Source organism: Macadamia integrifolia, chromosome 7 (genome assembly GCF_013358625.1).
Source record: "Macadamia integrifolia cultivar HAES 741 chromosome 7, SCU_Mint_v3, whole genome shotgun sequence".
Taxonomy (NCBI): Eukaryota; Viridiplantae; Streptophyta; class Magnoliopsida; order Proteales; family Proteaceae; genus Macadamia; species Macadamia integrifolia.
In genome coordinates, this window is record NC_056563.1 from 19,224,366 (window position 1) to 19,236,654 (window position 12,289).

General features: G+C 38.3%; 1 protein-coding gene across 2 annotated transcripts; it reads left to right on the forward strand.

Annotated features, from left to right (window-relative positions):
• Positions 1-1,719: 1,719 nt before the first annotated feature.
• Positions 1,720-8,354, forward strand: LOC122083995 (eukaryotic translation initiation factor 3 subunit C-like). Of its 2 annotated transcripts, none has more exons than XM_042651965.1 (4): positions 1,720-1,846; positions 3,277-3,343; positions 3,438-5,246; positions 7,085-8,354. In XM_042651965.1, exons 2-4 carry the CDS (start codon positions 3,320-3,322, stop codon positions 8,081-8,083), a joined length of 2,832 nt encoding a protein of 943 aa, XP_042507899.1. In that variant the 5' UTR covers positions 1,720-1,846; positions 3,277-3,319; the 3' UTR covers positions 8,084-8,354. The 2 variants fall into 2 exon arrangements, with proteins under 2 accessions (XP_042507899.1, XP_042507898.1); XM_042651964.1 differs by lacking the exon at positions 1,720-1,846 and adding an exon at positions 2,400-2,552.
• Positions 8,355-12,289: the final 3,935 nt, after the last annotated feature.

A 12,289-nucleotide genomic window follows, 5' to 3' on the forward strand; every position in this document is an offset into this window, starting at 1 on the left:
AAAAAAAAAAAAGGAAAACTTTGTAACCATTACCCCCCACATGATTATATTATTAATTTCAAATCATTCTATATTTAATATAAAATTCACTGTTACTTTTCATCTAAATCCCTCATATTTGAAAACTAAAAAAGTTACATCTAAAACACATCATTAGTAAATATGATAACAAATTCAATAATTTATACAACTATGTTGGATAATGGTTATAAAAGTTTCCTTGAAGATTTTAAAACTTTCACTTCCTTCCCTTTGCTTTCCCTTGCAATCCAAAAAGAGCAAATCAACGTTCTAGTAATGCTGTTAATGTGTGAGTTAAATAACTGGACTAGAGATAGGTCTAATGGCCTTTATGTTTCTGTGACAAATTTTATGGGCTGGCTTAAGGCCCAATCTGAGATTTATGCTTGATATACCCCTGTATATAATAGCAAGCTGCATTTATTAAGAAATACAGGGGCGCACAAAATTATCTCCATTCCTTTTGAAATTAAAAAAAATATCATTGATGTTAATGTCTTGAGCTAGTGCAGGAGCCATGTAATCAAGCAGTAATCTTTTGCCCTAAATTTTGAATGAGAAATATCTAGGGCTAGATATCTGAAGACCCCAAATTGAATTGTCCTCAGATAGTTTAGTTTAGTTTAGTTTAGTTTTTTATTTTTATTTATTTATTTTTAATAACTTTAATAGTTACGGCATGATGTAATGAGCTCTAGTACTAGTCAACCCCAAAGCCAACTTCACAAAAGTTAGGAAACGTATGGACTTCTATATTATTAGGACAAAGTTTTCTTAAGATCACGGTGAATGACTCTAGATAAAGGAAGGGGGAAAGGGGTCACATCTTGGCCGTCTCCATATTCACCGCATGGCTCAAGAAAACTTTGTCCATATTATTAAAACCTTAATAAATTGTAGGATCAAGTTTTCCCACATCTGTGGTCAATGGAGAATCTCTTCACCTTGGGAATCAAAATTGTAGGATGGGCATGAAAAGGGTACATTCAACCCAGTACAATAAGAGATGGGAGTTTGTGTTGGGACAAGAGTCCCTTCACATGGTCATATCGCGAGCAAAGTGGTGATTCTTCCCACTTTATTGGTGAGGGAAAACTTCTACCTAAATCGTAAATTTCATTTTGCTGATTATTTCAATTGGGAAATGAAAGTAAAATATGGGAAAAAGTTCTCTGAGGCGCCTTAGAGAAGGGTATGCTATCACACTCTCTTTTTGCATCCCTCCGTCTCACATGAAATGATCTTGCGCCCTTGTATGTCAGAGACCATTATGTCACACCTCATTGGTGTTCTCCGCTATTTGGGTTCATGTACTCGATTTATCTTGTATCTAATATAATATATATATATATATATATATAGACTACTATGCTATAATTTAATAATACTAGAAATTTAATAAATAATATTAGTAATTTATATTATTGTAGGGCAAGAGAAGGCTACCCAGTGGTGAAAGTACACTTTAACATGCACAACCAATGGGACGTGAACATCTTTAGCATAGGGGCAGCATGGTTGTTCCGCACAACTGTATCTATATGTCTACACTTACAAGTTCAGTAGTAAAATTGTAAAAAACTTTTTTTTTTTTAATTTATTTATAAAAAGAATGGGTAAAATTGATCGATCCGGTATCGGTATCGGTAATACCGAAAACTAAATTGTTGATCTGAACCGTCAAATCTAGGGCTCTAAGGCGAGAGGATTTGTCTTCTCAATAACAATATAAAACCAAGGGGTTAACAGAATCGATGGCTCTTTCCAACGGAGGCGGGCTCTTCGGCTACCACCAGTAATCACTGCAGCGAAGTCTAAGTTATAGGTATGTTCTCCATTACTATCAGCTTCAATCGTTTTCTCCGAAAACCTAAATCTGGGGGAAGTTCTTTATGCTGGTTGCTTTCTTCTCTGTTGATCTACTTCCACCCATCTTTTGGGAATTGTTTAGGGATAACACCAGCAGACAATTTAGTATAACATCCAGTAGCACATTCAGAGAAGCAAATCCCAGATAAGAAGGGACGAAACAAAGAAACTTATCAAATATAAAACAAGAAAATTCACAGAAAATCAAATAAATTCATGAACTAGAAGAGCCCGAATTTTCGAAAACTCTTTCTGTTTAGAATAAGAACATTCGATGTACCGATACTGATCGGATCGGTCACTTTTTTTGACCTTTAAAAAGTTTATTTACGATTTTACCCCTGAAAGATACTGATAACCGATCCAGATCGGTCAGGTAGTAAGGATATCGGTCTCAGCTGATACGTGCGATCGGGTCCTTTATTAATCTCCAGGCCCAGCCCAGCCCAGCCCAGGCCCGACTAAACCCTGGCAAAACAGCTCCTGCTTCTCCATATATAAAATGAAAATACCTAAACTCTTCGCTCAAGATTTACCCTAATTAGCTCTCTCTACGCTCTCTCCTTCGCATCCTCTGAGAGGCTCTACGTCTGCATCTCTCTGGTCGCTGAAGTGCGGAGAGTGGTTCATACTGTGAGGATCTCTTGAAAATCTTGGATATTGTAAGTTTCGCCACCGCTTTCTCTCTTTATCCCCTTTTTTCCCTTCTTGCCGAAGTTTTTTTGTCGGTTTTTTTTTTTTTTTTTTTTTTTTTTTAATTATTTAGTTACTTGCTTGATTTTTTAGGGTTGAGGAATACACGAGAACATTAGTTTCTTCGATTGGTGATAGATTGATCTGTGTAGTGCCCCACCCTTCCCTTTTATTTATAAAATTTGTCCGATTATTAAACAAGCTAAATTTTAATGCTATTTTTCTGATCTTTTATTTGGAGGTTGTTTACTGTAGATTAATACCCATGTATAAATTCCCATGTATTTGTGGTTCTTTGATAAAACTAATGTACAATACCATGTGATGCAGATGCCGTATGCAAATGTTTTTGTATGAAGTTGATGTTTATACTTTATATTTTCTATTAGTTATCGTGCCCACCTAGTTCATGAATTTATTTGATTTGTGTGAATTTCCTTGTTTTATAATTGATAAGTTCCTTCGTTTTGTCCCTTCTTATCTGGGATTTGCTTGTCTGGATGTGGTAGTAGATGTTATACTCCTATATGGAGGCTAATGATAAAGTTATTGCCTTTCAATATTATTATACGGTTTGTGGAAGTTTATCTTATTTTACGTATTCATCACTAGTTGATTTAGTATTTATTTTCTTGAGAGGAAGTGATTGGATGGTTATTGTATCAATGAAGTTATTTTTCCTCATCTGAACAGGTTTTGAGGCTTGTTATTTGTTGGGCATTGCACATTCAAGAAAATGTCTTCTCGTTTCTGGGTTCAGGTATGCCAGGCTTGCCCTACAATATATGTGTTTTACTTTTGGAGATACTGTAGAAACCGCCAGTGTAAAATTTTATATATTTTGTCTTGTACAGAGTGGAAATGACACCGAGGAAGAGGAAGAGAGTGATTATGAATCTGATATTGAGACCAGTGGTGGAGCCGGTGACACCACTGGTGCAGCTGCTAGAAACAGATACTTGGAGGAGAATGCAATTGATAGCGATGATTCTGATGGTCAGAAGCGTGTTGTCCGATCTGCCAAGGACAAACGCTTCGAGGAGATGTCAGCCACTGTCGATCAGATGAAGAATGCCATGAAAATCAATGACTGGGTAAGCCTCCAAGAGAGCTTCGAGAAGATGAACAAGCAACTTGAAAAGGTTATCCGGGTCACGGAATCTGAGAAGGCCCCGACACTTTATATCAAAGCACTTGTAATGTTAGAAGACTTCTTGAGTGAGGCTTTAGCAAATAAAGATGCGAAGAAGAAGATGAGTGCTAGCAATGCGAAGGCCTTGAACTCCATGAAGCAGAAACTTAAGAAGAACAATAAGCAATATGAAGACCTGATTAATAAGTACAGAGAAAAACCTGAGAGTGAAGATGGAGGGGAGACTGATGATCAGTCAGCGGATGAAGATGATTCTGAAACAGAGTTTGAGGAGGACCCATCCAACATGCGTATCGCTTCAGATTCTGGGGATGAGGATGAAGATGAAGAGCAAGGTGAGGGTGGTGGGGTTTGGGAAAAGAAGATGAGTAAGAAAGACAAACTTATGGACAAGCAATTCATGAAAGACCCAAGTGAAATCACTTGGGATATTGTTAATAAGAAACTCAAAGAGATTGTGGCTGCAAGGGGTCGGAAAGGAACTGGAAGGGTTGAGCAGGTTGAGCAGCTTACATTTTTGACAAAAGTTGCCAAGACACCTGCGCAGAAGCTTGAGATACTCTTCAGTGTTGTCTCTGCTCAGTTTGATGTGAACCCAAGCCTTAGTGGGCACATGCCCATTAATGTGTGGAAGAAATGTGTGCAGAACATGCTTGTCATACTCGATATCCTTGAGCAGTATCCGAACATTGTGGTGGATGACTCAGTGGAGCCTGATGAGAATGAGACTCAGAAGGGAGCTGATTATAAGGGCACAATTCGGGTTTGGGGAAACTTGGTTGCTTTCCTCGAACGAATGGATGCAGAGTTCTTCAAGAGCTTGCAATGCATTGATCCACACACTAAAGAGTATGTTGAAAGGCTTAGGGATGAGCCTATGTTTTCAGTTCTTGCTCAAAATGTTCAAAACTATTTGGAAAGGATTGGGGATTTCAAGTCTGCCGCAAAGGTAGCATTGAAGCGGGTAGAGCTTATCTATTATAAGCCCCAAGAGGTTTATGATGCAATGAGAAAACTGGCTGAACAGACAGAAGGTGGAGATAATGGGGAAGGAGATGCTGAGGAGGAGCATCCAGTGGTCGAAGAAAGCAGGGGTCCACCTGCATTTGTTGCTACTCCAGAGCTTGTGCCTAGAAGACCCACTTTTCCAGAGAGTAGCAGGACATTGATGGATATACTTGTTTCCCACATATACAAGTACGGGGATGAGAGGACCAAAGCTCGTGCAATGCTCTGTGATATATACCACCATGCAATCTTGGATGAGTTTGCTACTTCACGTGACCTATTGTTAATGAGTCACTTGCAGGATGGTGTCCAGAATATGGACATTTCGACTCAGATTCTTTTTAATAGGGCTATGGCGCAACTTGGTCTTTGTGCATTTAGAGTTGGTCTAATCTCTGAAGCACATGGTTGCCTTTCCGAACTGTACATGGGTGGAAGGGTAAAGGAGTTACTTGCACAGGGTGTCTCACAAAGTCGTTACCATGAGAAGACTCCAGAACAGGTGATCTTATCTTTGCCAATTATTTATTATTTAGGTTCCTGATTACCTAATCAATTGCTCAGGTGTATACACTGCAAAATGAGTCCACTAGGCCGATCTGACTTTTTTATACTAATAGGCAGCTTGCTTACTTGGTTTGAAAGTATCATCCTTAATGTTTTAAATGCCTCCACGTTCAAGGAAAAGATGATTCCTCCAAGAAGGTTGTAGTACATTCAACCATGTGTACTTTATTATCACTGTGATATGTTTCTGGAGTTTTTCTGATTCCTATAATTTGGTATTTCAATCTTCCAAGTCCAACTTATGTTTTGTTGGGAAGGTTTTCTTTCTAAGCAGTTGGTTCCTGTTGTGGAACTCTTGATTAGGGAGTGACTATGTGAGCTTTTTTTGAGACTTGATCCCTTGAATGCGTGTTAAACATATTCTCATATTCTAAGATTAGATGCACCATGCTGGCCCTGACAATGCAATGTGGATAGTTAATAGCATATAGGAGTGACAGTGGCTTTCTACTTTTTGTCATACTTTCTAGATTTAAGATTTCCTGGAGCTAGTAAAATGCAATTTCTAGGAATATAAGTAAGAAAAAAAAAATTTTAAAACGTTCTTTGGTGCAAGCTTTTGCCCTTTCTTGGGGGCATTTTTTTTTTTTTTTTTTTGGGGGTGGGGGTGGGGGTTGTGTGTGTAGGTAGGACCAATTTGGTGTCAGGTTTTTGGGTGTAGTGGTAGTTTATTGAATTAAAATATTTTTTTATTTGATTGAGTTGGTAGAAGCTTTTCAAAATGATCCTTTAATTTGAGGCAGGTTAATGTTACCGGGGGGTCGTAGCTTAATATTACTGGCAGAATTAATCTTTCTGGATCTTAGGTTTAGTTTTTTACTTTTCTTCGTATTTTTCAGGGTGAGACTCTTTTGATTGGATTCATTATTGTTGTTGAGTTAGTGTCTTAAGTAGAAGTTTGGAATTTGTTCAGCTGTTATTTATTGTTTATACCTATGACTTGGGAGGTTCTCAAGCTTCAAAATTTCAAATTTTAAATCTCCAACTCAACAAATTATTGGTTGGTGCATATATTTTCAAACTCAACAAAGCATTATTCGAACTAAATGGAATTGGTTGCTTGATATTTGCTTTGCCATTTGTTCTATCTAGCATAATGTGTTAATGTTATCTACTCATGGTAAATGTGTTACTGGTGTGTGTGTGATTACTACACTTGGAAAAGATTAGCCAAGTAAGCTGTTCTCTGCAAATTCACCTAAGGCTCTGTCATAAGCAATTTCTATGGATCCAGTTATCCTATGGGTTGTTCAGATGACTAGCTAAATGAGGTTCAATTGGCAACCCTTCTACAAGTAGCTGGCGTAAGGCTTTTTTTTTTTTTTTTTTTTTCTCCATGTTTATACTCGTGCTGTCTATCTGTCATTGGATATTAGGGAACTGTATCGTATTTTCATTCAGCTACCATATTTATCTGAGCAGACAACTAATTGTGTATCACATAATTTGGGCACTGTGGCAAGGGACAATAGATCCTTTGGGGAATGGGTCTGTGAAGAGACCCCAAAAAATGGTTTCATGCTATGGCTCTTTTAAGCTTGTAGATTTTTCTTTATTCTAGCTCTTAATCCTAATAGAAGTTTTCTTAAATAAAGAAAAAAAGTGGTGTCAGATTTCAGAATTTTTTTTTGTTAATGGTCGTGGTATATAAATTTGACCCTTTTTAACTAATCGAATTTCATATATAACTACTAAATGAGAATTAAATACTACTATATGTTTGGATTTTGGAATACCGTGATCTTATTTCAATTTTTATTTGTTTCCTATCAGGAAAAGCTTGAGAGGAGGCGGCAGATGCCATATCACATGCATATAAATCTTGAGCTTCTAGAGGCTGTCCATCTGGTATGTGCAATGCTTATTGAGGTACCTAATATGGCAGCCAACACCCACGATGCCAAGCGCAAGATAATAAGTAAAACATTCCGGAGGCTGCTTGAGGTGAGTGAGAGGCAGACTTTCACAGGTCCCCCTGAAAATGTCAGGGATCATGTCATGGCTGCTACTAGGGCCCTGAGCAAGGGAGATTTTCAAAAGGCATTTGCTGTCATCAAGTCTCTTGATGTCTGGAAGCTCCTTAGGAACCGGGAGAATGTTCTTGAGATGCTCAAGACCAAGATTAAAGAAGAGGCCCTGAGGACCTACTTGTTCACCTATTCCTCCTCGTATGAATCTATGAGCTTGGACCAGCTCACCACAATATTTGATCTCTCAGAAAGTCATGTACACAGTCTTGCGAGCAAGATGATGATAATGGAGGAGCTCCATGCTAGCTGGGACCAGCCAACCAGGTGCATTGTCTTCCACAATGTTGAGCACACAAGGTTGCAGGCCTTGGCATTCCAGTTCACGGAGAAGCTCTCAATCCTTGCTGAGAGCAATGAGAGGGCTCTCGAGGCAAGGACAGGTGGAGGTCTAGATGGGCTACCCCCAAGGCGTAGAGAGGGCCAGGACTATGCTGGTGCTACCACAGGTAAGTGGCACGAGAACTTTACCCAGGGAAGGCAAGGAAGCTCGCGCACAGGATATAGTGGTGGTGGGAGACTGCCAACATCCAGTCAGGCTTCTGCAGGTGGTTTTACGAGGGGGGATCGTGCAGGTCAGTTGCGGGGAGCAGGTGGGCATTCCTCAGGCTACCAGAGCACACGTTATCAGGATGCATATGGAGGGGTCGGGAGGTCTCCTTACCAGACAGGCTCATCAGTACGAGGATCACAGATGGAGAATTCTGCACGCATGGTCAGTCTCAACAGGGTTGGTCGGGTATAGTGAGAAACAGAAGACGTAAAGAGAAGCAGAAAAAGCAAATCTTTTGGTATTCGGTTTTTGTAAGAGGTTGGAGGCACAGATCAATCTTTGTTGTTTCTTTTGAATTCCTGTCCTAATTTCGAAAAAATTTCCCCTTTAATTTGTTCAATTCAGGTTTCAGTGTGTGGGGGTTTAGTTGAGGTGAGTGGGAACTCTTAAAAACACTAGTTGTTTCTGTACTATCTATGCAAAACTTATCTAAAGTTCAGCCGCCCGTAAGGCAGTTTTCCCATTTGCTATGTTTCTGTTTTTTTTTTTTCCCCATAGGGTCTTCTCTGGATTATTCCTGGTATTACCATTCACTTCTGCATGAGTGCATGTGCTAGAACATTGCCAGATCTTTTTGTAGGGAATAGCAAAAATTTGTTATTTCATTAGTGTACCTTCACCCCTTTTTGTTATTTCCTTGGTGCACCTTTAGTACCTTTGTTTGAAATGGGAAGAAACATACCTACGTAGGTTTGCTTTCAGTGGAGCAACTATTTATTTCAGTTCTCCCTCTTTGGTCATTACTCATATGATCAAATCCAAAATGGTTAAGCAGAAATTTGCATGGGCTGTTTGGGGTGGGGTGAGGTTTAGGTTCTCCAAGGCAGCAGTAGCCCAGATATTAGCCAAATGGCAGTTCAGATGGGTTTAAAATTTTTGTAGGCAAGTAGACCTTGGAGTCCTCCCCTGCTCGCATTTCAAGTTTTATACAATGATTCATTTTTTTAAGTGTTTTTTAAATGGTCCATCATTCTGATGGTAGTTGGGCGCGCCCGCGCGGTTTATGCTCTTCCCCAGGCGATGAAGCTCGTCTCCTATTGATAGGAGTTCTAGGGCGTTGTGTTAAGCATATATTAGTTGCTCTCTCTTTTGATTGAGTGTCGATACCCCAAAGGTCTCGCCTCAGCCGGCGCATTACACGGCGAAGCCACTATTCTTCGGGGCGCTGAGCAGCTTCGCACCTCAACCTGGCGATTCTCGAGGAGCAACAATGGTTGGCTCAATACTAGCTATGAGAAAGATAATGTGGCAATTTTTTTTTTTGGTAAAGCTAATGTGGCAATTTCGATACCATGATGAGTCACATGTCAAATTATATATCAATTCTGGATCCCTACCAAAAATAAAAAATTAAAAAAATTAAATATCTTAATTCAAATTAAATACCTTTATTAAAAAAAAAAATCAATTAAATGCCTCTCCTGTGCATCTAATCTGTTGCAATTTAAGATGAAGTTGCTAAATTAGAAGGTAAATGAATCTTAAGATGCCGTGTTCAGCTTCAGAAAAAGGAAGATGTGAAGGTCTAAACTTAGTAGATTCGATCCCTCTCTGTTAACATAGGCGGTGGCTGGGATGGTGTAAACCACTGATAGGAAAGAAAAAGTGAAATACAGACGGCTCAAGCCGCAGAGATCCAGGGAACAGCGGTGGAAGAGTGACGCTCAGTTACAAAGGTGATCTGATATTTTGTTTTGCTTCTTACTATGGTTATCTGAAATATAATCTGGCTGAATTGTCTGCTGTCTTAGAAGGACTAAAGCTTTGCAGTGTAATGGGCCTCTTAAACATAGTGGTGAAATGTGACTGTGTTTTTGATTAATCAAATGAATGTTCATCATTTCAATAATTGGCACCCTATGGTATTTCTTGTGGGATTTATCAAATCAAAATTCATATTCTAAAGGAAAATTTACAGTGCCATCCCCTAGAGAATGACATTATTATGGAGACACCCCCTTGTATAATACCAAATTACATTCACATCCCTTATCGTCAGTCGCTGTTACGGAATATACCTTAAATATTGATATGAACTAGTATATATTTTTATAAATATCAAAATACCCTTCTAAGAAGTGAATTACCTAAGATACCCTCAGTTAACATCATAACCCTAAATAGAAAATGACCTCTATTCCCAAATCGAAACTGAACTGATCTTCATCCCAAATCCTTTACTCTCCGTGAAGAGTAGCGGATACAGCGGTGATGAATGACGACGGAGGTCTGCGCTGCATCTTCCCCAAATCGGGACAGTCGGGTTGCATGTAACTTATTTCTAATTTGTTCTTGAAAGTAATCGACACCTCTGCACCTGTTTTGGCCCCTTCTATCAGAAGGATTTCATTTACCCAGTTCATGGCAACCCTCGTGACTGTGCATTATCACGATATTTGATTCCATATCAGCCATTGCACCGGCGCCAGCTCCCACGTTGCAGATGGGAGCTACGGTTGCATTGCCTATTTCAGGAGCCATGATCAGCTCCTTGAAGCAGTAAAGTGTATATATTTTAGCTACTGCTGCTGATGATTGGGAGCTTTTTCCAATTAATTCTCTCTTTCTGTTGATGGATTGATAAATCAGATCATATATAATATCGGAGTAACCTCCATAATAAGTTGTGCTACAGGTGAGCATCACCTTACGGCAATAGCTCTCTAGGTCATTGGTGCAGTTGTTGCAGGAGTGACAAACCCCAATATTGCACCCAACACCTACCTTATCTCCCACTTCGAATCTTTTCACCTTGCATCCTACCTCTGTTATTATTCTCCAACCTCGTGCCTGCCAATCTGTGGCTTGATTGGTTAGAATTGAAAGGAAACAAAATTTACATCGGCAGGGTGAAGTGAAATGGAATAAAGAAAACTTTATTTTCATAGTGTTCAGTAGGAAGAAAAAATAATTTGAAAAAAAAACTAATAGTGTTCAAGCAAGGTGCCGACGTTTGCGCACTGCTGGAGAGTGCGTCGGATTTGAACTCCACGGTGAAGGTGAGTGGAGGTTAAGGGTAATGAGGGACTTGGGTAAAATATGAATTGATCATGTGTTTTAGTCAAAAAGGTACAATTGTCATTTTAACTTCTCACTTAACATAGATTGATGGCAGGGGGTGTGAACGTAATTTAGTATTATACAGAGGTGTCTCTCCAATAGTAACATTCTCTAAGGGGAAGCGCTACAAATTACCCTATTCTAAATGCTATGGTCTCTCACATACATCCCAATTTAAATATATGCATGCCTACAATATTCCGACCAATACTATGCAGTCTTCGATTGGCAAAGAGCTTTGTTGTCATATGGCAAACTCCGTATAGGATGAAACTTGACATCTCAGAGGTAGGGGATCAATTGGTCTACTTCACAAAATCTGGCCACTTGAGCCGTTTGGGTAAAGCTTCTAAGTGTACCGTGTGGGTAACTTTTACACACAGCATTCTAAAGGATGTTAATGCACTTAAGTTTCGATCAACATTTTTGTGCGATACTTAACTGTAACAGCTGCTGTGTCAACCCGGCAAGTTTTATATTTGATATAAAAGCTCATTAGGCCTATCAAGGCCAGAATTTCTAGTTAATACGCTTTCCTTGAAGCAGGTCTTTCGCTCTGGCTAAAACGGATGCAAGTTTTTGGGGATGGAGGCATGGTTTTGGGCATCGGGTATCGGTGACAAGTATTGTTATTGGATCAGATATGGGGACGGTATCGGTCTGTATCAGAATTAGTAGTATTGGATGGTTCGTTATGTTCTGCGGAGAAAGAAAGATGAAGAAGATGTAGGTCCCACTTATATTACTAAATGGGAGTAAATAATAAGGTCCAAATAATAATGATAGTTTCTTTATCAAAATAATAATAATAATAATAATAATAATAATAATAATAATAATAATAATAATAATAATAATAAAATAAAAAACATTTAAGATTGTTAAAGCAAAAATTGAGAGTTTTCATAAGTTGATTCGAAGGTGATGCCTATCAAGTTGACATATGAGCCATCATATGGCTGAAAACCTTAAATATGAGAGTAAGAAAATAAAATAAATTAAACCAAAAGAAGTAGATAAAAAAAAAAAAAAAAAAAATGAACTTTGAAATGTATGAAAATTATAAGAAGATTTTTGCATCTAATTTTTCTTTATATGCAACATTAGAAAAAAAAAAAACACTTGGAATGGTATTTTAGGGGTCATAAATTAGAAATTACTAAGACTTGGAAAAAAATTGACACTAAAACTATATATGTTTGATTGCAAGAGAAATTTAAAAGGAAAGGAAGTGAAATTTTTAAACTTAAAAAAGAAAAAAAGATATAATCATTATCCTATGTGATTGTATAAATTACTTAATTTTTTACCATATTTAATAATAATATATTTTACATG